This window comes from Sylvia atricapilla, chromosome 16, assembly GCF_009819655.1.
Source record: "Sylvia atricapilla isolate bSylAtr1 chromosome 16, bSylAtr1.pri, whole genome shotgun sequence".
NCBI classification, from domain to species: Eukaryota; Metazoa; Chordata; class Aves; order Passeriformes; family Sylviidae; genus Sylvia; species Sylvia atricapilla.
This window is the reverse complement of record NC_089155.1, coordinates 2,645,814-2,670,113: the sequence shown is the minus strand read 5'-3', so window position 1 is coordinate 2,670,113 and position 24,300 is coordinate 2,645,814. Positions and strand designations below refer to the sequence as shown.

The 24,300-nt window shown below is 48.6% G+C and overlaps 1 protein-coding gene across 1 annotated transcript in view; it reads left to right on the top strand.

Moving 5' to 3' along the window:
* TOX2 (TOX high mobility group box family member 2) overlaps positions 1 to 24,300 on the top strand; it is a 149,361-nt gene that overhangs the window by 46,940 nt on the left and 78,121 nt on the right. The window contains exon 2 of the mRNA XM_066330565.1: positions 14,155 to 14,220. Coding sequence (XP_066186662.1) covers positions 14,155 to 14,220 — 66 coding nt within the window. The remainder of the gene's footprint in view (positions 1 to 14,154; positions 14,221 to 24,300) is intronic.

Genomic DNA, 24,300 nt, shown 5'->3' with positions numbered 1-24,300 from the left:
AGCCTTCCACTGAGTACCACCACCAAGCCATTCTGGGACATGCCACCTCTTGTGTTTTTAACATTTCCAGTGAAGGTGCTCCAGCTGTGCCCTGGGCAGCCTGTTCCCAGCAGCAACTCCCAAGCAGAAGTCCTTCTGTCCAGCTGCAGCCAAAGGCAAGCTGTTGGTGATGCCTTAGGAAGGCTGACCTGAAACAGAGACTGGACACCATACAGCATAAGTCACCTCCATGTGACCAGGGGAGGTGACTGTGTTGTGACTTTTTTCTAAGGTGACTTAGAAAATAAAGTAGATATTTATTGAAAGGCCTTTAGGATCCACCTTGGGCAGGACAGGGCCTGACCAGGGCTACACCCAAGGTGGACCCCAAATGGCTGACTGGTCACAAAATTTTACATTTTTATAAGATTTGGTCCATTTGTATATTGGGGTTTAATTGTCCAATTCCAGCTCCAGGTTGTGAGGTCCCATCCTTCTTGTTCCTCCCTTCAGCCCACCCTTGTTTGTGCTGTTGGGGTGAAAGTTGTCCTTGGTGTGCAGCAGGAAAAGGATTTGTTTTGTCTCCCTGCTCTGTGAAGAGAGCTCACCAGCACTTAACATGAGGCTCAGAACTGCAGCCCCAGGCAGCACAGAATCTGAAAGCATGAAAGCTAAAGCTTAAGGCATCACTGGCACATCACCTCTGGCTTTACCCCCTGTGAAGAGTGAGCACCAATCCCATTCCCCATCCCACGCCCAGGGCCTCTCCCTGCTCCCCTCCCCCTGCCCAAGCTGGGGGTGTTGGAAATAAAAGATCTTTAAAGGCCCCCCAAGCTAAACCATTCCATGAATCTGTGGTTAACCCCACAAGAGGGCTGGGTGCAGGTGGGAGCCATCCCTGTGGGCATCCCACAGCTCCCTGCCAACATTCCCACCGGGGCAGCACAGCCCAAACTCCACAGGTTCCAAACGCATTTTCCACTCCAGCCCTGACCTACTTGAAAGTAGCTTTTGCCATCCCAGAGAAGTGGGTAATGGGAGGCTGCAGTGCCTTCGGAACAATTACAGCTCACAGCAGTCCAAATGAAAATGTTTATTGAAAACAACATGTGCATAATTAAGGCTTAATGAGCCCTTGTCTGTTTGGAATCTGCAATTAGATTTATAATAGAAAATACCAGCAAATGCCAAATAGCTTTAAAAGAAGACGAGATAAAAGATAATTTTGCTGCAAATCTATAGTAATACTGTAATTTAATGAGCTGGAAGTGGTGCAGAGAAAGACTGTAAAAGCTTTGGACAAGTTTGTATTGTGCATGTTTATCTTATCTGCCCATTTCCCTATCTATAAAGCTGTCAGTCTTGCTTTTAACTGTTTAGAAAAAGGCAGGACTTTGCTAAAATCAGGAAGACTCCCTTTGTTTATTTTTATTTAAGTCATTAATTAGTCAGGCAAAGCTGCTCTTTTCTCTTTCTCATCAATATGCTTTCAACTTCTTGTTAGGGTTAATAATAGTAATAAAAATAATAGTAATAGTCATAATAATATCTTTATTCAATTATTTACAGTGAGGCAGGGTCATAATAATAATAATCAGAGGTGCTTTTTTCTAATTAATTTCATTAATTTTAATGAGTTTTTAACTATCTTTTTAAGATGCTGACAATTCTCAGCACTAAATGAGATGTTGAACAAGTAAACCTGAGGCCAGCTTGGCTGCAGTAAGGACAGAATACCTTTAGCCCTAATGAAAAAGTTAGAGGGCAGTAAAATCTGGTGGAAAGTTTAATAAAGTGAACAGAGAGGTAGCAAAAAAAAAAGGAAGAGAAGCTGAAATTACAAGTGCTTGAGGGAGATGGTTGGGGGTTTTTTTTCGTGTTTAATGGTTGAGGTTTGGAATGAAGCTTTGGGTGCAACACGTGGAGCAAGGGAACCAAGAGCAGAGCAGTGGGGTGATGGGGCTGTGACGTGCACAGGGCCCTGGAAACACAGCTCAGCAGCTTTGTGTGACCAGCCTAACTCAGCACTTCACGAAACAGGGCCACAAGGATGTGGTGCTGCTGCCTGGGGAGGCACCTTTCCGATGCGCTGGCACTGCCCGTGGGAAAGGCTGCTGAGCCCCAGCCTCTGTGAAACCCTGCCCGTGCCTGCCCGGGTCTCCAGAGTGGGAAGTCCCAGCCCTGCTGCTGTGTTTGCAGCTCGGGTGGTGCAGCTCCAGCCTCAGCCTTGCCAGCAGTGAGGGGAGCCTGACATCCCACAGGTCTGCACCTCCCCAGCCCTGCTCCAGAGAGTCACAGGATCACAGAATGAACCAGGTTGGAAAAGAGCTTTGAGATCATCAAGTCCAACCTATGACCCAACACCTCCTCATCAACTAAACTGTTGCCTTAGGATTTTAGCTTTTATTTTCACCATATATTTGTAATCCCGGAATTCTTTAGTGTGTAGCTCCAAACTCCATATACAACATACACAACAATTCCTCTCCAGGCTGGGGATCAAGGACACCTCACTGCCTCAGGCCCCCAGAGATGGAAACAAAACTGAGTTGGGGGAACAAACTTGGGGTAAATGACTTCATTACCTGAAGCTGGAATTGGAAGATTAACCCCCAATATCCAAAGGGAACAAACTTGTAAAAGTGTGTAAAACTGTGACCTGTGATCCATTTTTGGGTGTAGCCCCTGGGGGGCTTTGTCTGCCCTGGACATACCTGAAGGCCCTTTAATAAATACAACTGCTTTTTATTATTTTTATTTTGTCTGGACTCTGTTTTTAGGTAATACCAAAAAGGCATCAAAACCCTGGCCCCGAGTGCCACATCCAGGCATTTTTTAAACATATCCAGGGATGGTGACTCCACCACCTCTCTGGGCAGACAATTCCAGTGCCCAGTCACTCTTTCAGAGAAGAATTTTTTCTTGTTGTCTAGCCTAAACTTCCCCTGGTGCAGCTTAAGGCTGTGTCCTTTTTTCCTGGGAGAAGAGCCCGATCCCCACCTGGCTGCAGCCTCCTCTCAGGGTGTTGTAGAGTCACAAGGTCACCTCTGAGCCTCCTTTTCCCCAGGATAGACACCCCCAGCTCCCTCAGCCCCTCCTCACAGGACTTGTGTTCCAAACCCCTCCCCAGCCTTGTTGCCCCTCTCTGGACACACTCCAGCCCCTCCACGTCCTTCCTAAACTGGGGCTCAGAACTGGACACAGCACTGGAGGTGCTGCCCAAGCAGTGCTGAGCACAGGGGAAGGATCACTGCCCTGCTCCTGCTGGCCACACCATTCCATCCACTGCTTCCCTGGGTTTTGCCCTTCTCAAGGACATGGCACCACATGGTTCCTCTGGATCAGGTTGCCCTGTCCAGCCTGACCTTGCAATTTCAGAATCTATCTTCCTATCATCCTTGGTTTAAGGCTGGGTCTTATTTAGTCTTTAAAGACCTCTCTTTTCATTAGGTTTTTTTTTTTTTTTTTTGAGTCAGGAACACGTCCAAACATTGTGAAATAGATTGCACTTTGTCAGCCCTTTTTTTCCTTTTTTCAAGTCATTCTAAGTACCACTGCAAGAGTGTATTTGCATACAAAGTGGAGTGCAGAACCACAGAAAGCAGCTTTTTGCTGGTGCCAAATATCTATGTGTTGGAAACTATTTTCTAAATGACTGGCATGGAAGATCTCTGATTTTTTTTCTTCCTCCCAACTAGCTGGTTTTGCATAATGTTCCCCATGGTGCTGAAAAATCAATTATTTGTTTCTCTTAGACTTTAAAAGGGAAGAAAATATACATCTTGAATTCTGGGGGGGCAGAAATGTATTCTTGCTTGAAAAGAAGTTTGGTTTGGAAAGGACCTTAAAGCTCATCTTGTTCCATTCCCTGCCATGGAATCCCTCCACTATCCCAGGTTGCTCCAGCCTGGCCTTGGACACTTCCAGGGATCCAGGGGCAGCCACAGCTGCTCTGGGCACCCTGTGCCAGGGCCTGTTCACCCTCTGAGTAAAGAATTTCCTTCTAATATTTAATCTGTGCTGACAGAGCAGAGATTATGGGGTGAATTAAAGCTACTATTTTTCTTTTGAATATCAACTAGAGTAGCACATGTGATTTTAGGAATTACTGGAGTGGGTTAAGGAGGTATTTGGGATCCAGGCTGTTGACCTGTGCAGCTGCCAGCGAGGCATTGGCATTGGAAGCAAAATACATGGTTCAAAAAGTGCCCTGCTTTGAGGCATCCCCTCCTCTCTTCTGTTCCTCACTTCGTTATTTCCTCGCTGTGCCATGGAGAAAAGGCAAATAGAGATTTCCAAACCCATTCCTGCTCCGTGTACATCAAACCCAGCGTCACCCAGCCTCTGCTGGTGCTGGCAGCTGCCCCAAGGAACTGCTTTGATTCCATCCAGGAACTCATCTCAGGTGTGTGCTGAGCATCACTGCCCGTGCTGCACACTCCCTGGGCAGAGGGCACCAGTTACAGGGTGGGAAATCTCCCCTGCTTAAGGTTTCTTCATTCCCAGCTGCTCCCTTGGCTCCTTGGCTATCCCAGTGCCACGTGGAGCCCCTCTCCAGTGGGGTTCCTCTGGCTGCTGTTCTGCTGTGGAGATCAGCACCTCCATAAAAGACTCCCAGAGCGGAGAGCCAGGCACACAGGTATCAGCTCTATTTTTATCTCAGCCCCGAGGTTTGATCTTGCAGAAAACAATGTTTCTCAGTGCCTCTGACGCTGGCACTGCTCTAGCACAGGGTCTCCGTGGCTTCTTTCAGATCTTTGCATGTTTTCTGCCTCTCTCAGCTTGCTGTGAATTACAAGTGTTGCTGGAGGAGCAGGCAGTGCAGTTATTGCTCATTAGCACTTATTGTATTTATTTAACACACACCAGGCCAGTACCAGCATGGTGCTGCATCCCTGTGCCCTCCTCCTTCCTCTCACCAGCTTCCCTCAGCTCTCCTGCTCACTCAGCTGCTGCTGGGTGAAAGACCAGCTCAGCAAGAGCCTGGTATTTATATTTTTTTGCAGATAAACTCCTCGAGCACCTGTGACAAACAGCTCTGGATGTGCTCGTTGTTTGGTTTCTAGAAGGAAGTGATGTACGTGCCTGAGCCCTGCAGCAGCAGCGCTGCAAAATAAAACAGCATTGAGCTGGTCAGCAATGGGCTGGGGAGGTCCTGGGGGGGAGCAGTGGGTGCTGCTCACCTCCCAGCAGCCTGATTTCTGTACCCATGCCCAGACTCGGAGAGAAATCAGAAAGGGTTTGGGTTTTGGCTGCAGCTCTGGGGAGCTCTCGGTGCCACGGTAAAGTGCTGAGCGCTCCGTGCAGCAGGGCAGCTCAGTGCAGCAGCTCTCCCCAGCAGCGTTATTACACCAGGCTAAGAGCTAAACACAATCATCTGAACACAGTCAAAATGTATTAGATCAACATCTGCCCTCAGGAGCAAAACCTGCTCAGCTGAAACCCCAACCCCTCCTCCGTGCACCGCGAGGTGTAACCGTGGGTGACTTTGGCCTTTAAATTAATCACCCTTTCTCTGAGCATCCTTCTCCTCAGTGCAGCTGGGAGGGCAAGAGGAGGATGGATGGATGGATGGATGGATGGATGGATGGATGGATGGATGGATGGATGGATGGATGGATGGATGATGAGCTGCTCTGTGCTGCTTTCACTTCTTCTTGGAGCCTCACAAGAAAGGGTTAAGCAGAATTTTGATCTCTGCAATATTTTCATGCTTATACATTCTGTTTCTCATTTCCATGACAAAGATGGTAGGAAGAGCAGAATAAGGTACAGAATTTGCAGAGCAATTTTAAGACTGTAATGAGAACAGAAAATAGTAGGGGGAGAAGAATTGTAATTAGAATATGAAATGGGAAAAAAAATTAATCTATTTCCATGTCATTCTTAAGACTAAATTCTGCTGCTCCCTGTAGCTTTCAGTGGAAGGGGTTTTTGTGTGTGTATGTGAAGAGCTTGAACTCCTTTGCAGGCTCTGAAAGATCCAGGTAAATGAGTTTAAGGCCTCATTCCCCCCCAAATAATGTAATAACAATAATTTTGTGTTCAGCGTTGACAGAAAGCCAGCCAGTCTCTTAGATAAATGAATGCTGTCGCTCGGATAGTGCTGGCATTTCAGGAGAATAAAAGGGGAGGCTGGAGAGGCTTTTGGTGTGGAGGTCTGTGTGAGTATCACACGAGCACATGTCACAGAAACCCCCAAACATCAAATATTGCCAGACCTGAGGGGCATCTGTGTGTCCTGAGCCCCCCAGGCAAAGCTGGGCCACCCACACGGGCTTGTGCAGCTGAGCTCTGAGTATCTCCAGGGATGGAGGTCCCTCAACGATATCTGATCACCCACATGACTAAAAATGAGGTTATGTCTACCCACAGAGCTCCCAGGAGCCCACAGGTCAGGGTTTATTACTCATCTCTCATTTGCCCTGTTGCTGCTCTGGATCCCTCTAAGCCACAGCATCCTGCAGCAAGAGGTTTTGTTTTGGGGTCCAGTATGAAGAACTTCTCTGGAAGAGTTTAATTTCACTTGCTGATAATCTCAGTGTCTGTCTCCTTGGCTTTAGGCTGTTAGAACCCCACTCTCATTTCATTTTTTCACAAACATCTTTGTTGAGTCCATCTAACACCCTTCTGTCCCTTCATCACCCTTTTTTCTTCATCCACATTCCACACCTTGGACCCTCCTTGCAGTTGCTCTCTCTCCTTCTAACAATACAGATGGCAAAATAATACTTGATCTTTCCCTCTTTGCACTTTTCCTGATTGCTTCCAAAACCTGAGTGTGTTTTTGTGGTTTTGGCAGCTGCTGAGGACTGAAAAAAGCTTGGAAGTGAACTCTCCAGAAAAATTTCTCTTCTGGAGAGCTACATCTATTTTAAGGCCCATTGTCATGTCTGTCATTGGGATTGCTTTTCTTCAGTGCATTACTTTGCATTTATTGACATTAAATTTAATCTTCCATTTCCTCAGTGCCACTTAGTGCAGTGAGAGTCTTAATGCAAAGCTATTCAAAGTCGCTTTTAGTTTCAGCTGGCCTGAATAATTTCTGTCTCATTAATAAACTGAACCCTTCCAGATCAGTTATATGATGAGCTGGATAGATTTTAGTGCAGATGGATCATGGACCATGATCTTCTGCTTGCTAAAACCAACTGAGTGTCTCGCTGTGAGCAGGAGAACCTTCCCCTGGGTCCCATGTCATGTTGGGTTTTGGGGTTTAGAGCTGGTTTTTGAGGAACCTTATGAGAAGCTCAGCCAGAGAGATCAGTTCATCTTTCCTAGGGCTTGCTGACCCTTCAGCAAGCCCTAAGTGGGCTGTGAGCCTCATCTTGGCTCCCTCTGGGCCTCTGTGGGTTGTGTCGGAGTGTGATGGGCTCACACGGAGGGAGCTGGACCTGCTGGTGTGGAACCTTCCTCCTCCCACTGCTGTGTGTTTGGGGGCAGAGACAGAAGGTCAGACATTTAAAATCAATGGGTCAGTGAGGCTGGGAAAGACCTCAGGGGCTGTTGGGCCCCACCACTGACCCAGCACTGCCAAGGCCACCTCTAACCCATGTCCCCAAGTGTCACATCCACATGTCCCTCCAGGGGTGGACGCTCCACCACTGCCCTGTGCAGCTGTGCCAGAGCTGGACAAGCCTCTCAGGGAGGAAACTTGGTCCAATCTCCAATCTAAACCTCCCCTGGCCCAGCCTGGGGCCATTCCCTCTCCTCCTGTCCCTGTTCCCTGGGAGCAGAGCCCGACTCCTCTGGCTGTCCCCTCCTGTCAGGGAGTTGAGCAGAGCCAGAAATTCCTCCTGATCTCCATTTTCTCCAGGCTCAGCCCCTTACCAGCTCCCTCAGGAATTCTCCAGCCCCCTTCCCCTGAGCCTCTCCTGGTGCTCCAGTCCCTTCCCCAGCTCCGTTCCCTTCCCTGGACACTCTCCAGCCTCTCCAGGTCTTTGTCACGAGGGTCCCAAAGTTCCCTCACCTTGTTTTAGAGCAGGTGGGTGAATGTCACTTGGCAGTGGGGGTTCCTTAGGATTCCCTTGGTTGGTTTTATGTTTTCCTTGTGGCCATGCCAGTGTGAGAGCTTCTCAGACGGGTTTTTCCAAGGGAGATGCTCCTGTTTAGGAATTTCTGAATACTCACCCCATCAGTGTCCAGGCTGGTGGAGGTCATTCCTTTCTTTCCCATCTGGCTGTCGTTTCTTGACAGCCTCTGCCACACCTTGGCCCCACCAGCTCTGCAGGTTTCCTCCTCCTGGTGTGTTGGAGAGAAAACTCCTACCAGGTTTTTTATCCTACTTGTAAACTCTTCTTAAAACAAACCAATCAACCAAACAAGCCGCTTTTTAGTGCAAAGCTTTAAGCCTCGAGACTTCAACTCTGTCGAGCTGAATTTCCCCCGGGATAACGTGTGAGGATATTGGCTGTTTGTAAAAAACCCAGCCCCTCAAAGCCCCGGTGGCTGCCACATTCGTGTTGTGCCTCTGACACCTGCTGTGGGGTCGTGCTCCCCGTTAATGCCATTTGTCCCCAAACGGATGGATGTGCCGGGGCTCCCTGGCAGGGCACTCCAGTGGGCAGGCTGTAAATCTCCCTGCTGAACTCCTGACCCTGCCCGCCAGGATCAGCCCAGGGCTACCCGAGCATTTCAGCACACAAATAAATAATGCTAAGTGGATCACTGCGGGCCAGAGGTTGTGTAAAGACCTTAATGGGGCAAGTGCAGTTAAAGAGATTAGGCTAACCTCAGCCGTGTATTCCCTGAAGAGGTGGGATGCTAAATGACTCCTGCAGGAATTCACAGTGGCAGCTCAGGCAGCAGCACTGACAGGGCTGAGGTGAGGATTTCACACCCCAGAGATGTGTACAGAGGATCCTTAAACCAGCATCAGCATCTTTGGGTGTGGGTACCTCAGAGGGCTGTGCCTGGTGTGCAGGAGCAGCACCGTGGGGATGCAGGGCTTGGAAGCACCATGGCCAAAGTGCAGTTACAGCAGAATGTGCCACAAAAATAATACCGATAAAAATTAATTGTGGATAAAACTAATTCTGGAACACTTTCTAAAGAAGAGTTATGTTTTCCCATGGTGGGAATGGAACCCAGAATGTGCCACAAAAATAATACCGATAAAAATTAATTGTGGATAAAACTAATTCTGGAACACTTTCTAAAGAGGAGTTATGTTTTCCCATGGTGGGAATGGAACTCTTTGAAGCAGCTGAGGGAAGCTCAGCAGCACATGGGCTGCAATTTTATTTTATTTTATTTTATTTTATTTTATTTTATTTTATTTATTTTTAAATATGGATTAACTGTGTTACACAAGTTTTCTTGGGTCCTAACTTTTACTCACTAAAAACCTAAAGGCATTCCTTGCATGGCATTACTTTGGGTCACTCTCTCTTGGTGCTGGTGGTAGTTGAGGTTTAGCTTGCTGGGAAACAAACCCAGATACATTCCAAGAATCTCCCCTGAAAAGTGGCATCCTCAGTGCAGCCAGTTTGGGAATGGGGTTGTCATGGGAGGGAACCCATCTCCTGTGTCCTGGTACAGGGAGGAGGCAAGTTTTTATAGCTCTGAGCAGTAGGAACCACTGGAGGCACACAATTTGTTCTTACCTGGTGATTTAGTAACACCATGATGGTGATGGCTTAACTCTCTTAACTCCTGCTGGATTTGTATTAACAGGCCACATTTTCAACTCTAGAACCTCAGTGGACTTGCAGTTAAGGTGTTCTGGTCTAGTATTGCCAAAAATGAGTGTCAAAATTTAGGTAAGACTCCTACAAAAAAACAAAAAAAAAAAAAAAAAAAAAAAAAAAACCCAACCCACCAACAACCGCCCCACCCCAGAAAAAAGCAACCAACCAAACAAAAAATCCCCCACCAAAACCAAAAGCTAAAACCCATACTAAAAACAATCCAAACCCACCACATATAAAATAAATTGAAATAAAAAGTTTGGAAGGCTTTTGAGATCTTGCAGGTATCACAGAAGGTTTTACTGGTCTGAATTTTGCCCATATATTCTGGTCCAGTGGAAGGTGTCCCTGCCCATTTCAGGGGAGTTGAACTGGATTATCTTTAAGGTCCCTTCCAACCCAAACCCAGTTTCTTACACAACTAAAGTTTCCATCTCAGTCTGTGGCTCTACAAAATATAAAGGATGTGATGAGATTCATAATAAAATTGTACAAGCTGGCAGTGCCATCCAGGAAAAAGTAACACCTTCTTGGAATCTTGGCAGGAGGTTGTGTTTCTTTCCACTGGGCCCTTCCCAGTTAGCAAACATTTGTTCTCCCTGTTTGCACAGAGCTGGAGATCCCACAGCTGCTGCACTTTGGGGTCTCTCCCAGCCTTCTGCCTGCATTTGTTTTTCTTTTTCATATTCATCTGGCTATCATGAGACCCGTGTGACCTCTGGGCACGTTTACAGGTTTGAAAATAATGCTGTGGAACAAAAATAACAAACCCAAGTGAGTCTAGAAAAGCAGTAAAATTTAAAAAGTGCTTTGTACAACAACATCTGAATTGAGCTCTGTTTGTGGGCTGATAGAGCAGTGCCAGCTGCAGCTTCCCTGGAAGAGCTGCAGTAAAAGAATTATATTTTTAATAAAACTCTCTGTGAAAAACTGAATTTCAGAGGGTGTTTTCTCACACTTTTATCTTTTGCTTGGACCCAAAATGCTCGGCAGGTTGTCCCATTGAGGGGTGCAGTTGTGGCTTGGTCTCCATCACCCTGATGTCCTTGGAACCCCCTCTCTGGATGAGGTTGGCAGCATCCCTGTCCTCATCCATCAGTGCCAGGCAAAGCCACCTCCTGTGGCACAAGATGGAATCTTGCCTGGCCTTGGAGTTCTTGTCACCTGCAGACCAAGTTTGGTGGTGTTCATTTGACTTTATTGCCAGAATTGGTGGAATTTGGGGCACTTTCCCTTCTCTCTCACCCTTTCCCTTTTGCTTCCCCGTTTTTCTTCCCCTTCCCTTTTTCTGTCCCTCTTTTCCCTTCCCTCCTTGGCTTTGTACTCATTTCAGGCAGGAGAGAATCAGCCACTGATTTGTTTAATATGCTGCTCCTATTAACCAAAGAATAATAAAATTAAGTAATTGCAACCGAGCAAAAGGGTAATTAACACAACTGCACAAGAGGATGTTCCTTTTGAATTAGGACTTGAAAATGATCCCTGCCACATCATTCAGTGCAGGTTGGTAAGGAGAGTAATTTTGGGCTAGGGAGAGTGATGAATGGCTATATCAGGGTCTGGAACAGGAGCTAGAATGAAGAAAAAAGGGGAGGAGGCATTTCGAACCAAAGGGAAATATTAAAATTTCTGTTTCTACCATAAATCTACCCAGAATGATGGGGTTGATTGTTTTGAAGTGCATTCTGTAGCAAAACAATAATGAGAAGAGGGAGAGAACATTATTTATCTGCTCTACCTGGCTGCTGCATAACTGGCAAACATCTAATTGAAAAAATATCCTGATGGGAGAATTTCTAATAAATTTGTTTGCACCTTCATAGCCTGGAGGAGAGGGAAAAAAATCCAATCAGCAGTGGGGAAATTCCAAAGTTTCCATTGCATTTTGAGTCTTGATTTTCAGGCTCGCTGCTCAGCCTGGCAATCAGAGAAACAGTAATTCTGAAGGAAGGATTCATTACAGTTGTTATGAAGGCATCAAGGGCAGAAGGAATTGTGGAATGGAGGTAGAGGAACAGTAGAAAGCCGTAAAAAAAATACATTCTGACAAAGAGAAGGATGTGGAGAAAGGGGAGGGTTTCTCCTGCTCTGGGCCTACCCACTGGAAGGATACTTTTGGTTTGCTGAATGTAACTTTCAAAATTATTTTTTTTCCTGGAAGAAAACGGTGGTGCCAGGTGTGGGTCGGCGTCTTCCCGTGGGTAACACAGGGCAGAATGAGAGGAATCAGCCTCATGTGCACCAGGGCAGGTTTAGATTGGATATTAGGGAAAAATTCTTCACTGGAACAGGTGTCCTAGGGCAGTGGTGAAGTCACCATCGCTTAAGGGGTTAATGAGAGGTGATGTGGCACTTGGGGACATCATTAACTGGTGGCCTTGGCAGTACTGGGAGCATGCTGGACTCAGTGATCCTAGAGGGCTTTCCCAACCCTAGAGGTTCTGTGATTCTGCACCAGCCCCTGGCACCTCTGCTGCCAGTCCAGATGTGTCTGCTGGGCTTGTCAGAGGGAATTTAGGCTGTACACCTGGCTGGGTCTGGGTTCCTGGAAGCTCCAGCTGGGATGTGCTGCCAGGAGCTGGCTGTGCCAGGGATCATCTGACAGCAGGAGGGAAATCCAGGTTAAAGTGGATGCCCCCAGCTGCCTCCTGGGGAAGGGGTTTGTCCCAGGGCTCATTGCATCCCCCAGCCCCTGCCTCACCCATGGATCTCACAGGCTCCAGCAGCTGCACAGGAATCCTCTGCCACCCTGCTGCCGGTATGGCTTAATGAGTGCCACCATACCGGCTCCAGTTTTGCAGCTTTTAATTGGTTTGCTGTGCCAGAGGACAGTTTGGCAATTAGAGTGGGTCTGAGGCCAAGCAGAGCCCTGTTACCCCCACTTGGCTTCACTAACTCTGCTGACTTTAATAGCTGATCCTTTAGCACTTGGAGAAATGGAAGCGTAATTAATTGTCTAGGCTGAAAACCTTCACCTGGTTTTATTTAGATTTCGCTTTTATTGCTCTTAATATGGCCAATTTCTGTTAAGGCATAACTGGAGTCAGCCTCCCATCAGAGAGCGAGAGAACAGGCGCGGGGTGAGCCATCTCCAATTCATCATCCTGCTGCAGAGGGCAGCGGGGTTGGCTCTTCCCCTTGTTAAGTGCAAGGTGTCACTCACAGCTGGTACCTCCAGCCTCGTCTGGGGAGTGTTTTATGGCATAACCCGTTTTTATTGCCATAATTAATTTGTGAACTCAGCCTTGAGACCTGCCCCAGCCGTACTTCGAGCCGGAGACAATCCTGGAGGGCTTTTTTTCCTTCCTGTGGAATCAGAGTGAGGGAAAAGCTCCCGTTGTAGTTAATTAGTGAGAGGAGTTGTAGCTCTCCACGGGGGTTGTGTGGCCTGATAAGTGGAATGGCAGCTGGGAATTGGCTTGTGCTGGAGCTGTGGGGACACAGGAGGATGGGCTGTGCTGGGGCTGCCAGACCAGCTGTGGGGCAGGGTCCTGGCACAGCGGGCAGGAGGACAGCAGACGAGGGGATGGATGTGTCAGGCTTTGCACAAATGATGCCTTGAGTTTGAGCTTTCCTGTATTCCAGGTTCTGTGCTGCCCAGGGGCAGTTCTGAGCTCACAGTCAGTGTCACTCAGCTCTGCACAGAGCAGGGACACAAAAAAAATCCGTGTCCTGCTGCACACCAAGGACAACTTTCACCCCAACAGCACAAACAAGGGTGGGCTGAAGGGAGGAACAAGAAGGATGGGACCTCACAGCCTGGAGCTGGAATTGGACAATTAAATCCCAATATGCAAATGGACCAAACCTTATAAAAGTGTGAGACCTCATGACCCATCAGCCACTTTGTGACCATTTGGGGTCCACTTTGGGTGTAGCCCTGGTCAGGCTCTTGTCTTACCCAAGGTATATCCTTAAAGGTCTTTCAATAAATATGTGCCTTATTCTCTAGCTCTGTCCAGTCTCTGTTTCAGGTCAGCCTTCCTAAGGCATCACAGAATTCTCCTGAATGTTCCAGGGTGATTCTGCATTGCTGCAGGAGCTTTGCTTTGCTGTTGAGGGTTCTGTAGAGGTCTGTAAAAGGATGGAATGGGACGTGCCCAAGTCTGGACATTTGCATTGATGGAAGTTCATTTTTTACATCAGATTGATGTCTATCTAATTGATGGAATTTTAGCAACAGCTTCTTTTGGGTGATCTTTGCTGCAGGGTGCATGTGTGGGTTCACACATTTAACTGATTTATTTGGAGTGGTTCATTCCTTATTTCACTGAAAAAATCCCACATCTATGCTATGTTAGCACATCCCATGGCAATAACTGGGCTGGAGGTGTGCTCATACAGGCTCCAAAGTGTTCAAACAGCAGCTCAGGGTTTTCCTCTGGGAGTTCTGGCTCTTGATGTGAAGAGCCAGGCAGGCATTTGGGATGCACAGGAGCGTGGTGTGCAGATGGCATTTCATTAACTCTTTCTTTTGCCTTTCTAGTTTGATGGGGAGAACATGTACATGGGGATGAACGACAACGCCCAGGAGTTTCTATCAGCCAATCAGGTAAGTGTTGTTTTGCTGGGCTGAGACTTTTAGGGGACTAAAGCACAAAGTCTCAGAGCTCTCTGTGAATCTGCCCTCCTGGGACATCAGGAGTGTCCATGGAGGAGGTCAGAGCCCTGCTGCTGCCGAGGAGCAGGGGATGCACTTGGGGGAGGGATTGGGATGCAATTCCATCCTGGTGCTGCTGCCTGGCACTGGAGCCTGGCTCTCCTGAAAAGCTTTGCCTCAGCATCCCCCACTCAAAATGAAGGTGCATTTGGTGTTTCTGGTTGCTGTGAAGTTTCCAAGTATTGTGTGCAGCTGAGGTGTCTCCTCCCCTCATGTGGAGTATTTCCTGTAGCTAAATAGATTAACAGGGGAGAAAAAAGAATCAAAGGGGTTTTGTTTTGGAGCTAGAAACCCATGTGTGGGGGACCAGAATAGAAGTGTGCATGTCTTGCAGGTGTCTGAGCCTTCTCTGGGCTTGGATACACATGGAAAAAACATGGAGTGGGCCCTAAACCTTTATATTTGTTGGAACATGGTCCTCAAGGTTATCTTCCAACCCAGTTCTGTGGATCTAAAGTTAAGCCCATATTTAGGTCCTGCTGGGACAGGAGGACTTCAGCACATGCTTTTCTGTCCCCCTGACCTGGAGATGAGAGCTGGTCACCCTCAGGGGTGGCCTGGCATGGTTGGAGGTGCTGCACCCTCAGCATTAAGCATTTCATCTCATTCAGCCTCAGGAGGGAAGGTGGCAATTCCTTGCTGACACATCCCAGCATCCCATTTTTGGTTGTGTTGGTCTGTTTTGTCGAGCACAGACACAGCCCCACAGAGTGTCCCTGGGGTTTGGGACATCACTGTGGATTGCAAGGCTTGTGAGTCATACACAGTGCTCCAACAGCAGCAGGGGTTAAACTCCATCCATATTACACTGGGAATGGGATGAAATCCCATGCAAACCCTGTGGTTTGCCTCCTTGGAGCAGGGCAGTGCAGTGGCTCATTGCTCAGGAGAGTTGCTCCTGCTCTGGCAGGTGGCACAGGGAGCTGTCCCCACCGTGGTGTGGGGAGAGGCTGTTCTTGCCTGAGAAGGAATCTCAGGGGATTCCTGGGGAGGGAACGGCAAACTCTGTGCTGCTGAGAGATTCAGCAGAGACAAATATGTGTTCAGCCAACAACAGCACAGGGTTGGTCATTAGAGCCAGGAATTGCCAGAGGGTGAGGAGATATGGGAAAGGATGGAGTGTCCCTAAGTGCCCCATCCAGGCTGTGCACAGCCACATGTTGGGGTGATCACGGGGCACTGTTGTAGATACTTTGCCTTTAAAAACTCCCCGGGGACAAGGATTTCACTGGAAAGGGCTGGCAGGGCTGGCTCAGGGACCAGCCAGAGGCCCTGGCCATGATGTGCCTGCAGGACCAGGCTGGATTTGGGCAGAGCCATGGCCAGCATAAACCATTTGAGTTTCCTTCTTAGCACCTATCTCATCCCGTTTCCCTCAAGGGTGGGCATGAGAGGGAAGTCAGAAGGGTGCTGTGGGGCTGGGAATGGTTTCCTGCACCTCAAGGAGGAGGGTTGGCTCCCAAAGGAAAGGAGGGATTTCCATGTGGTAGAGGATTCATGTCCTGAGTTCAATCCTGGAGAAGGGTCAGCCAAACCAGCTTAGATCTCTGTAACCTGAGCAACAGGAGTTTACCCTTCATTTTCTCCCTGTTTGCCTGCTGACCTTTATTTCCTCTTTTGGAGTAGCAGCCAAGGATGGAGAGGGAGGAAGGTCCTTTCTTTCCCTCAGCAGAGGAGGGCAGGAACCCCTCACTGCAGGGGTGGCTTCGTGCACAGAGGCTATGCTGCTCTTTGTGCAGCAGCAAAAGCACTATAGAGAGTAACATGGGAAATAAATGGGGAAGTTTGCCTTGTTCTGCATGCCCAGTCCCCTCCCTGTGCTGGTGTGGGGTAGCAGAGGGCAGCTGGGGGTGCAGGAGGGCACCTGGGGCTAGGGGAGGCTGCAGTGACCTCCTCTGGGGTGGCAGGAGTGGAACTGGGAGGAAAGGTGAGGATCCCAGTCCATGCCCTGCAGAGATCTGGGTTCACACCCAGCATGAGCTTTGGCCAAGGAGGATGAGGAGCAGCTTCCTCCTCACCCTCCTTAGGGCTTCACCTCCCTTTATTTACCTGCACATCAGCACTTGTTTGCTGGTTTTACAGCCCCAGCCATGACTTCAGCACTAATGGCACAACTGTTATTTAAATGGCGGTTCCAGATGGTTTTTTATTGTTTGCTAAACCTGTTGTAACCCGAAGAAGTACATTAAACAGCAGGAGGGGGGTTCACAATCTCACCTCAGAGGCTGCTGAACTATCAGATACCTTTACAGCCCATGTGGGACATCCAATAACCCTTGGGTTCCCTCAGGGCAAAGGGAAATTTTACAGACTTCGGGACTGGAACCACCACACTGCAATAGATGAGCCTGTGGGTTGGGCTTTTTCTCCATCATGATCCTGCAGCTGCCTGACAGCAGCTTTGTCTCAGCTCCTTGTCTGGTTTTTGATCCTAAGGAAGCTCTGTTCAGCCCAGGGGAGAAGCTCCAGGGAGATCTCAGAGCCCCTTCCAGAGCCTAAAGGGGCTCCAAGAGCTGGAGAGGGACTTGGGCCAGGGGATGGAGGGACAGGACACAGGGAATGGCTTCTCTCTGCCAAAGGATGGGGTTAGGTGGGATGTTAGGAAGAAATTGTTCCCTGGGAGGGTGCTGAGGCCCTGGCACAGGGTGCCCAGAGAAGCTCTGGCTGCCCCTGGGACCCTGGAAATGTCCAAGGCCAGGCTGGACAGGGCTTGGAGCAGCCTGGGACAGTGGAAGGTGTCACTGCCCATGCAGGAGGTGGGATAAGATGAGGTTTAAGGTCCCTTCCAACCCCAACTTGTCTGGGTTTCTGCAGTTTCTCATGGCTAAGGTGTGGTAAAGCCGAGACCAGGGTCCTCCTACCTCTCCTTCATTATTCCCTGCCAAGCTGCCTGCTTGAGGGGAAGAAGAAACAAAACCCCACAACAAAACCTGCATAAAACTCCCACAAAACACCTTTCAAAACATATGGAATCCAGATGCCCTCTTCCTTCCCCTCATCTTCCTTATTGGGGTGGCTTTTGTGCCATGGCTGCAGCTCTTGTCATCCCAGAGGGGTTGGACTCAGCTGAGGACAAAATGCAGAAATAAAGGAGCCTAAAACATAATGAGAGCACTGACAGCTCACGCCAGCACAACCTGCTTGGGGAAAATAATTCCTCTTGTTCCATCAAATAGGAGGGACATTTGACCCCAGAAGTGAGTCAAATGTGAAATGTAATTCAACCTTCAGCAGAGGCCAGGGTATAAATGCAAGCTGACATCTGATCAAACCATCGTGGACATCTGACCCCCGAGATGAGTGAGGCATCTCTTGTGTCTCGTGGAGTCAGCAGAGCATCTTTCCTCACCTCTGTCAATTTTCCTTTTGTCTTTACCACCCCCCCTCCCCCAAACAAAGGCAAAGAATTAAGTAATGTGAAAAATCCCAAGGACTATACAGATATTAAGTGCTCTGAAAGATTAGAAAAAAATGCAACAGTGCTGGTAAAAGAAATAAAAACACCTGCAAAATCAGTGGAAAAAGATATTTATTAATATCTTTATGATAAGGAAAGTAACACCAGGAAAGGGAAAGGTTGGAAAATTCCAGGGCAGGAATGAGGTTGGTTTTATTTGGCATTGAGACTCGAACTTGCAGGAAGAGTCCACAGGTGCTTTAAAGACATGGATTAACTGTGCCTGGGAATCCCCTGTGAGAAGGTGTCATCACCCCCTGGGCTGGGTGAAGAAATGCAGGAGCTGCCTTGCCAGGGAGCTGGGGCTGCTGTGATGAGGTTGTGGGGGCTGCCAGGCCCTGGCATGGCTTTGGGGATCACTGTCCCTTAGGTTTTGGGAGCAGGGATGTGACTGACATGGTCAGTGAAGGGACCTTACTGAAAGCCTTAGGGAGGAGTTTTGCTGCATCTCCCCTCCCTCCATGAGTATCTCTGGCTGCTGGCAGAGCAACGGGCAGCTTGAAGGAGGAAAGAGCTGATTATTTATCACTGGACAGTTTGGATCCTGTGCTCTGCCTAATCCCAGGAGATTTCAGTGCATGGCTTAGTCCAGCCGAGCACCCAACAAGTCAATTTGTGTGACTCCTCATGGACAGACTGTTCAACACCACTGTGGTTTGTTCAGGCCAGGGACACTGCATAAGCAGCTCTTTGCTTTTGGAAGTGAGGGCACAGACAAGACCCGCTGCTATGAAGTGTTGAATATTTGAGAGTTCAATTGAAAATAGGAGAGTTAAATTGACAAAGCTCTTTGCACATCATTTTCTCCTCCTAATGCTCTTCCTGTGTGTTGCTTGTGCTGGGAGGCTCATGCTGCCCATCTGTGTGCCCAAAATGTCAGGTCTTGGCTGTCAGGTTTGCACAGCAGCACTGAGCAGCCGGGGGTGGTGGAAGGTGTCCCTGCCCGTGGCAGGGCTGTAGAACTGGATAGGTTTTAAAATCCAACCCAAACCATTCCAGGACTCTACAACTGAAAAAGCAGGATGCCTGGAGAAGTTGTGGCTGCCTCTGGATCCCTGGAAGTGCCCAAGGCCAGGCTGGACAGGGCTTGGAGCAGGGTGGGATGGTGGAAGGTGTCCCTGCACATAGCAGGGGTGGAATGGAATGGGCTTTAATGTCCCTTCCAACCTGTCCATTCTGGAATTCTATGACTGAAAAAGGCAGTATTTCACCCAAGCCTGGTGAGACACCTGCTGCAGATGATGCCAAGTGTCTCACCTGATGTGTGGAGCAGCACAAGGGACTTTAATTTGGGCTCTGGGCACTAGGGTGAGGCTGGGTAACTCGTGGATGGGCTGTTTGCACTTACACTGCCAAGAAAGCAAATCCACGGGCAGGGAAGTGTTTCTGTGGGGCAATGGATGTGTGTAAAACAGAAGGTGGATTTCCCCTGGCTGTGTGTGAATCAGGGAGCCCTGCTGGGCACAAGGGGGTTGCTGACACCCCGAGGGAGATGCAGTTAGGAGAGATGATGTTTGTCACGTGCACACACATCCACAGCAGCTCTCCTCAGCCATGCTCCAGTATGAACTGAGTGTGGGGTTAGGCACATCCACCTGCGGGTGTCCCCGTGCCTGCACGTGTATAAATCAACATTTATCTACTGTATCTATTGCCCTTTATCTCCCTGCCTCCATATATCTCCACGCTGGGGTCTGTATTAGCCATAATAGATACAGTGAGTCACTGATCTGGTGGGTCAAATGGTCAGGGCTCTTTGATCAGCCGTCAGGATCCATTACCACGGGGGCCTCCACTGGGGCTGGAATTACAACTTACATTTGACTCATTTCTGGGGTCAAAACGTCCCTCTTATTTGATCGAATGACAGAAATTGTATAATTTGTATATATCCCTGAGCCATATGTGCTCTGAGTGCCACTCTAATGTGTTTTATAAAGGCACAGCTGTCTTGGTGACTTATTTAAAATGGGATTTTGAAGTAGTGTTCTTGCCGTTTAATGTCCTCATTCAGGGTTACACAAGGTTTATCAAATAATAAATAACATTTAGAACATTGGTTTTAACATAACAATGGCTTTGCTGGTTATAAGGAACTTGGAGGTCCAATAAAGCCGTGTTTGGTAAATAAGTGATAATGCAGAAAGCAAAGATAGGATAATTAGAAATTAATGATGTGTGGGAAGCTATGGATACCTTCCTCATGTTCTGCTAAAGCTCCAGACGAGACAGAGCTCGTCTTGGCAGCCTCTGCTGTAAAATATGCCTTCAAACCTTGTCATAATACTGGCAGACGTGTTGCTCCCACCAATCTTGACTGAATCACAGCAAAATGTCAACACTTGATAAAACAAACCTGGGGCTGGGGCAGACCCGCGTGAGTGCAGGGGTTCCCCATCCCTGCTGGGGACCACAGAGCCACAACACAGTGACTGAAGTGGCCGTGGACAGAGTGAGGGTGATTAGGTGCTGCTAATGAAGGTGTGGGCCACCCTGCCCTCGTCCTTGCTCCTCCCTCCAGAGCAGGAGCTGTGAAATTTGACCAAGGTGGACTTTGGTTTTCAATCCATCGGTGCTGGGGCTGCTCTCCCACTGACACTGAAGCAACAACCTGCAATTGCTCCGGTGGGAGATGTTCCTATGGCAGTTGGTCTCTGACCCACCAGATGTGTGAATTTGGAGGAGTTTCCAGCACTTTGTCCCATAAGGCACAGCAGGATGTTCATGGTCACCATTGACTAGAACCCAGGATTGCCCCGGAAGAAAAGCAGGAAGAACCCAGGAGGTCACACACCTGGCTGAGCAATTCCTTAGGAAGGTCCTTCTCTTGAGTCTTACAGAAAGGTCTGCACAGAAAATTAGAGCCTGTGGTGAGGTTATTCTTTGTGCAATTTCCACTCAAGTCCCCTGATGAACTTTGGTGTTTCTAATTAATCCTTTGCACACGAAGAAGCTTGTTTTAACTTCCATAGAATCACAGAATGGATTGGGATGGAAGACTCCCTTAAAAGCCATCTCATTCAAACCCTCTGCAAGAAGCAGGGACATCAACAAGATCAGGTTGCTGTCCAAACTGACCTTGGACGTTCCCAGGGATGGGACATCCACAGCTTCTCTGGGCAAGGTGTGCCAGTGTTTCACCACCCTCTGAGTCAACAACTGAGGAGATGGGGTTTGGGGCTCCATATGCTGTTGCTTTTTTGGCTTGGTCTGTTGATCACAGGAACAGATGATGCCAGAGGTTGGTCAGTCACATATAAGTGAGGGGTTTATAAAAGGGGAATATGGCTTCCTTTTCTAAGGGAGGCATGGAGAGCTCTGATGCTCCTGAATCTCCAGCAGTCTTGTGCTCTTTGGACTTTACTCTCTTGTGCCTGTGCAGAGTCTTGGTCTCTTTCCATCTGCGAGTAATCTGTATTTTTGAAGTCTGGAATTGGCCCCACCAGGAGCAGAGCACAGCTGAAAGTAAATAACTGACGACTCCCCGATCCCTTTACAAGGATACACTGCAAATACTGCAAGAACATCCAGATATGTGTGTATAAAAGACCCCTAGTGAAGGGAAGAGAAGAGAGAGGTTTGTATAGATTCAGAGTTGAAAGAGGATTACACAGAGTTTGGGAGTGTGCACTGCAGGGCCCCATGCTAAGATACAGATTTTGCTCTTTCCCTGCTGTTCTTTGAGTAATGCTGTATAATTTCATGTGTTGTGCTGGAGAAGAAAAAAATAGAGGGGAGACATTGATAGATACTAAATGCCTTTCTCAGCAGACGATTCAGGAGGAATCTCATGTACTATTTTAGAATGAACAATAGAGTGTTACATGTCATTTATTATAATCAGCAGCTAATGGAAACCCTTCCAGGAGGGGTTTGGGAGTTGAGCACAACTACAGCTGATGATCCAGGCTTGTGAATTTTGCATGAAGTCCTGTGTGACAGTGAAATTTTTGAAAGGTGCAGTCAGGAAGTGATTCCTGTAGCTCAGTCATAGCAAAGGAAGGTTTTACTGCTGGTGCCAGGCCAGCTATAGTGTTTAAATAAAATAATACTAAAACATCCCTTTGTATTACAAGCAGAGTGAACATCACCTTAAACCCTTGGTCTCAAGGGACTCCTAAGTTTTTACCAGTAGGGTGTTTGAAAAACAGCCATCAAGCACCCCAGAGTGAAAAACTGATGCAATTGAGCCATTCCTAGACCAAGATGGATGGTCTCTGCCTCTATTGCACTCACTCTAGGGAAAAAACAGAAAAGAAATAGCGTCTCAAACAGCTGAAGACACCTGCCAGGTGGCACAGAGCACCTGGTAGGGATGGGAAACACTGAAACTGTTGTGGTGGCTGAATTTCATGTGTTGATGGTCAGCATGGCCCAGGGCAAGGTGGAGACCTGCATGGGAGACAACCTGGAGCAGCTCTGGAGAGAGCAGATCAGAGGATCAGCTCTCAGGTTCGTATGGTGCTTATGTGTGCTTTAAACCCTCAGCAGGGCCCCTCTGGTCAGCTCCTGCTGCTCCTGGGCTGGCCTCGAGTCACTTCAGCCAAAGGCAATCCCAGAGCTTTAATCCACCAGTTGTTTGTGCCCTCAGATCCTCCAGCTCCTTGTCTGAGCTAGTTCCTGGGCATGTGTCCCCCAAAGTCCTGCTGGGACACAGGGTGACAGGAGCCACATCTGTGCATGCCAAGGATTGATGCTGGGCTCTGACAGTGCAGCCCCATCACTCCTGGGGAGCTGTGGGGAGCAAGGATTTCCTCCTGTGTCCTGTTGGGGGGCTTGGGCTTGGCTCCTGCAGAGAGTGGTTTGCTTCTCTATGGACCTCTGGGGAGTGGCTCTGGAAAACTCTGTTAATTTGTGGAAATGCAGCTCTGTGGGCTGCAGAAGTGGAAGAAAATACCCAGCCCATTGCTCTTAGGATTTCCTTTCCCAACTGATTGATTACCTCTTCCCTCCTCATCAGAGACCCATCCCGAGCTGGTGTTTGCGTCTGCTGTCACAACAGAGTGATTAACTGAGGGCCACTTACTTCCAGCAGGAAAATGTTATTTTCCACTTCAATATTTGGATGAAGGCCTGGGCAGAAAGGAAAGCCCCTCTGTTGCCTTGGCTGATGACAGAAGGAGCCCTTCTCTCTGTGTGAACCCTGGGCACACACAGGGTTGGGCTCTGCTCCAGCCCCACGAGGGCAGGACCATCAGCAGAGCATTTGTGTCCAAAGCAGAGTGGCCAGCAGGCTTAGGGGAGTTGTTGTCCCCTGTGCTGGCACTGCTGGGACACCTCGAGTGCTGTGCCCAGTTCTGGGTCCCTCCCAAGAAAGGCAGTGAGGGGCTGGAGGGTCCAGAGATGGGAACAGAGCTGGGAAGGGTCTGGAGCACCAGTAGAAGCTGAGAGAGCTGGGAAAGGAGCTGAGCCTGGAGAAAAGGAGCTCAGGGGGGACCCTGTGGCTCTGCACAACTCCCTGCCAGGAGGGGACAGCCAGGTGTGGGTGGGGCTCTACTCCCAGGCAAATATCAATAGAACAAGAGAGGGGAGATCCCCTGTGCCAGGGGAGATTTAGATTGGATAGGAGGAAGAATTTCTTCACTGAAAGGGTTGTTGGACATTGGAGCCTGCCCACGGAGGTTTGGAGTCCCCATCCCTGGAGGTGTCCAAGGAACACCCGGCCATGGCACTCAGTGCTCTGGGCTGGGTGGCAGGGTGGCGTGGTGGGTGATAGGTCACAGGTTGGACTTGATGATACTGGAGGCCTTTTCCAGCCTGAGTGATTCCACAGTGCCAGGGCTCTGCAGGCACTGAGGATGAGGAGGGCTGTGTATCCCAAGTGCAGCCACCCAGCTCCTTCTGCTCAGAGCCAGGTGCTCACTGACCTGCCCTGGCTCCTGAGGCTGCCTGGGGGGACAATGCCACCACTCCCTCGTGCTTCTGCTCCTTTGGGGAAGGCTTAGCTCTCTCCTCTCTCTCTCTCTCAAACTGAGGGGCATCTGGGAAGCTTTCCCAGGGAGGTGAGCGGTGACACAGGACCCAGCTGAAGGATGGCTGTCACAGCAGCTCCACGAGCTCCACGTTTGGTCTGTGTTCCATCACCTGTTTGGCAGCTCTGCCAAGGCCTGTGCTGGGTCTCACCCATCACTGACACCACTTCCATGATCAGAGCCTCTGAGCCAGCCTGAATTAAACTTATCTCAAAGTAGCAAATCCATCAGCTGCCATCAGAAGTGAGGGTCTGATGGTGTCTAGCTCAGGTCTATACATCTGTGTACACCGTAAAGGGCAAAATATGACTTGGCTTTTATTACTTTAATTAAAACATGAGTGAAGAGTATGAGATTCATATTAAATTGTATTTTCCTGGCTGCTGTGGGAAGGAGCTAACTGATCTGATTACCATGAAGATTACAAACTATCAAAGTGAAAAAGAGCTTTTTGCAAGTATTTCATATTAAACCTTCAAACATAACACTTTAAGAATAATTATAGTTGTATTACTGGAAAATGATTCATGAATTCTGAATAAA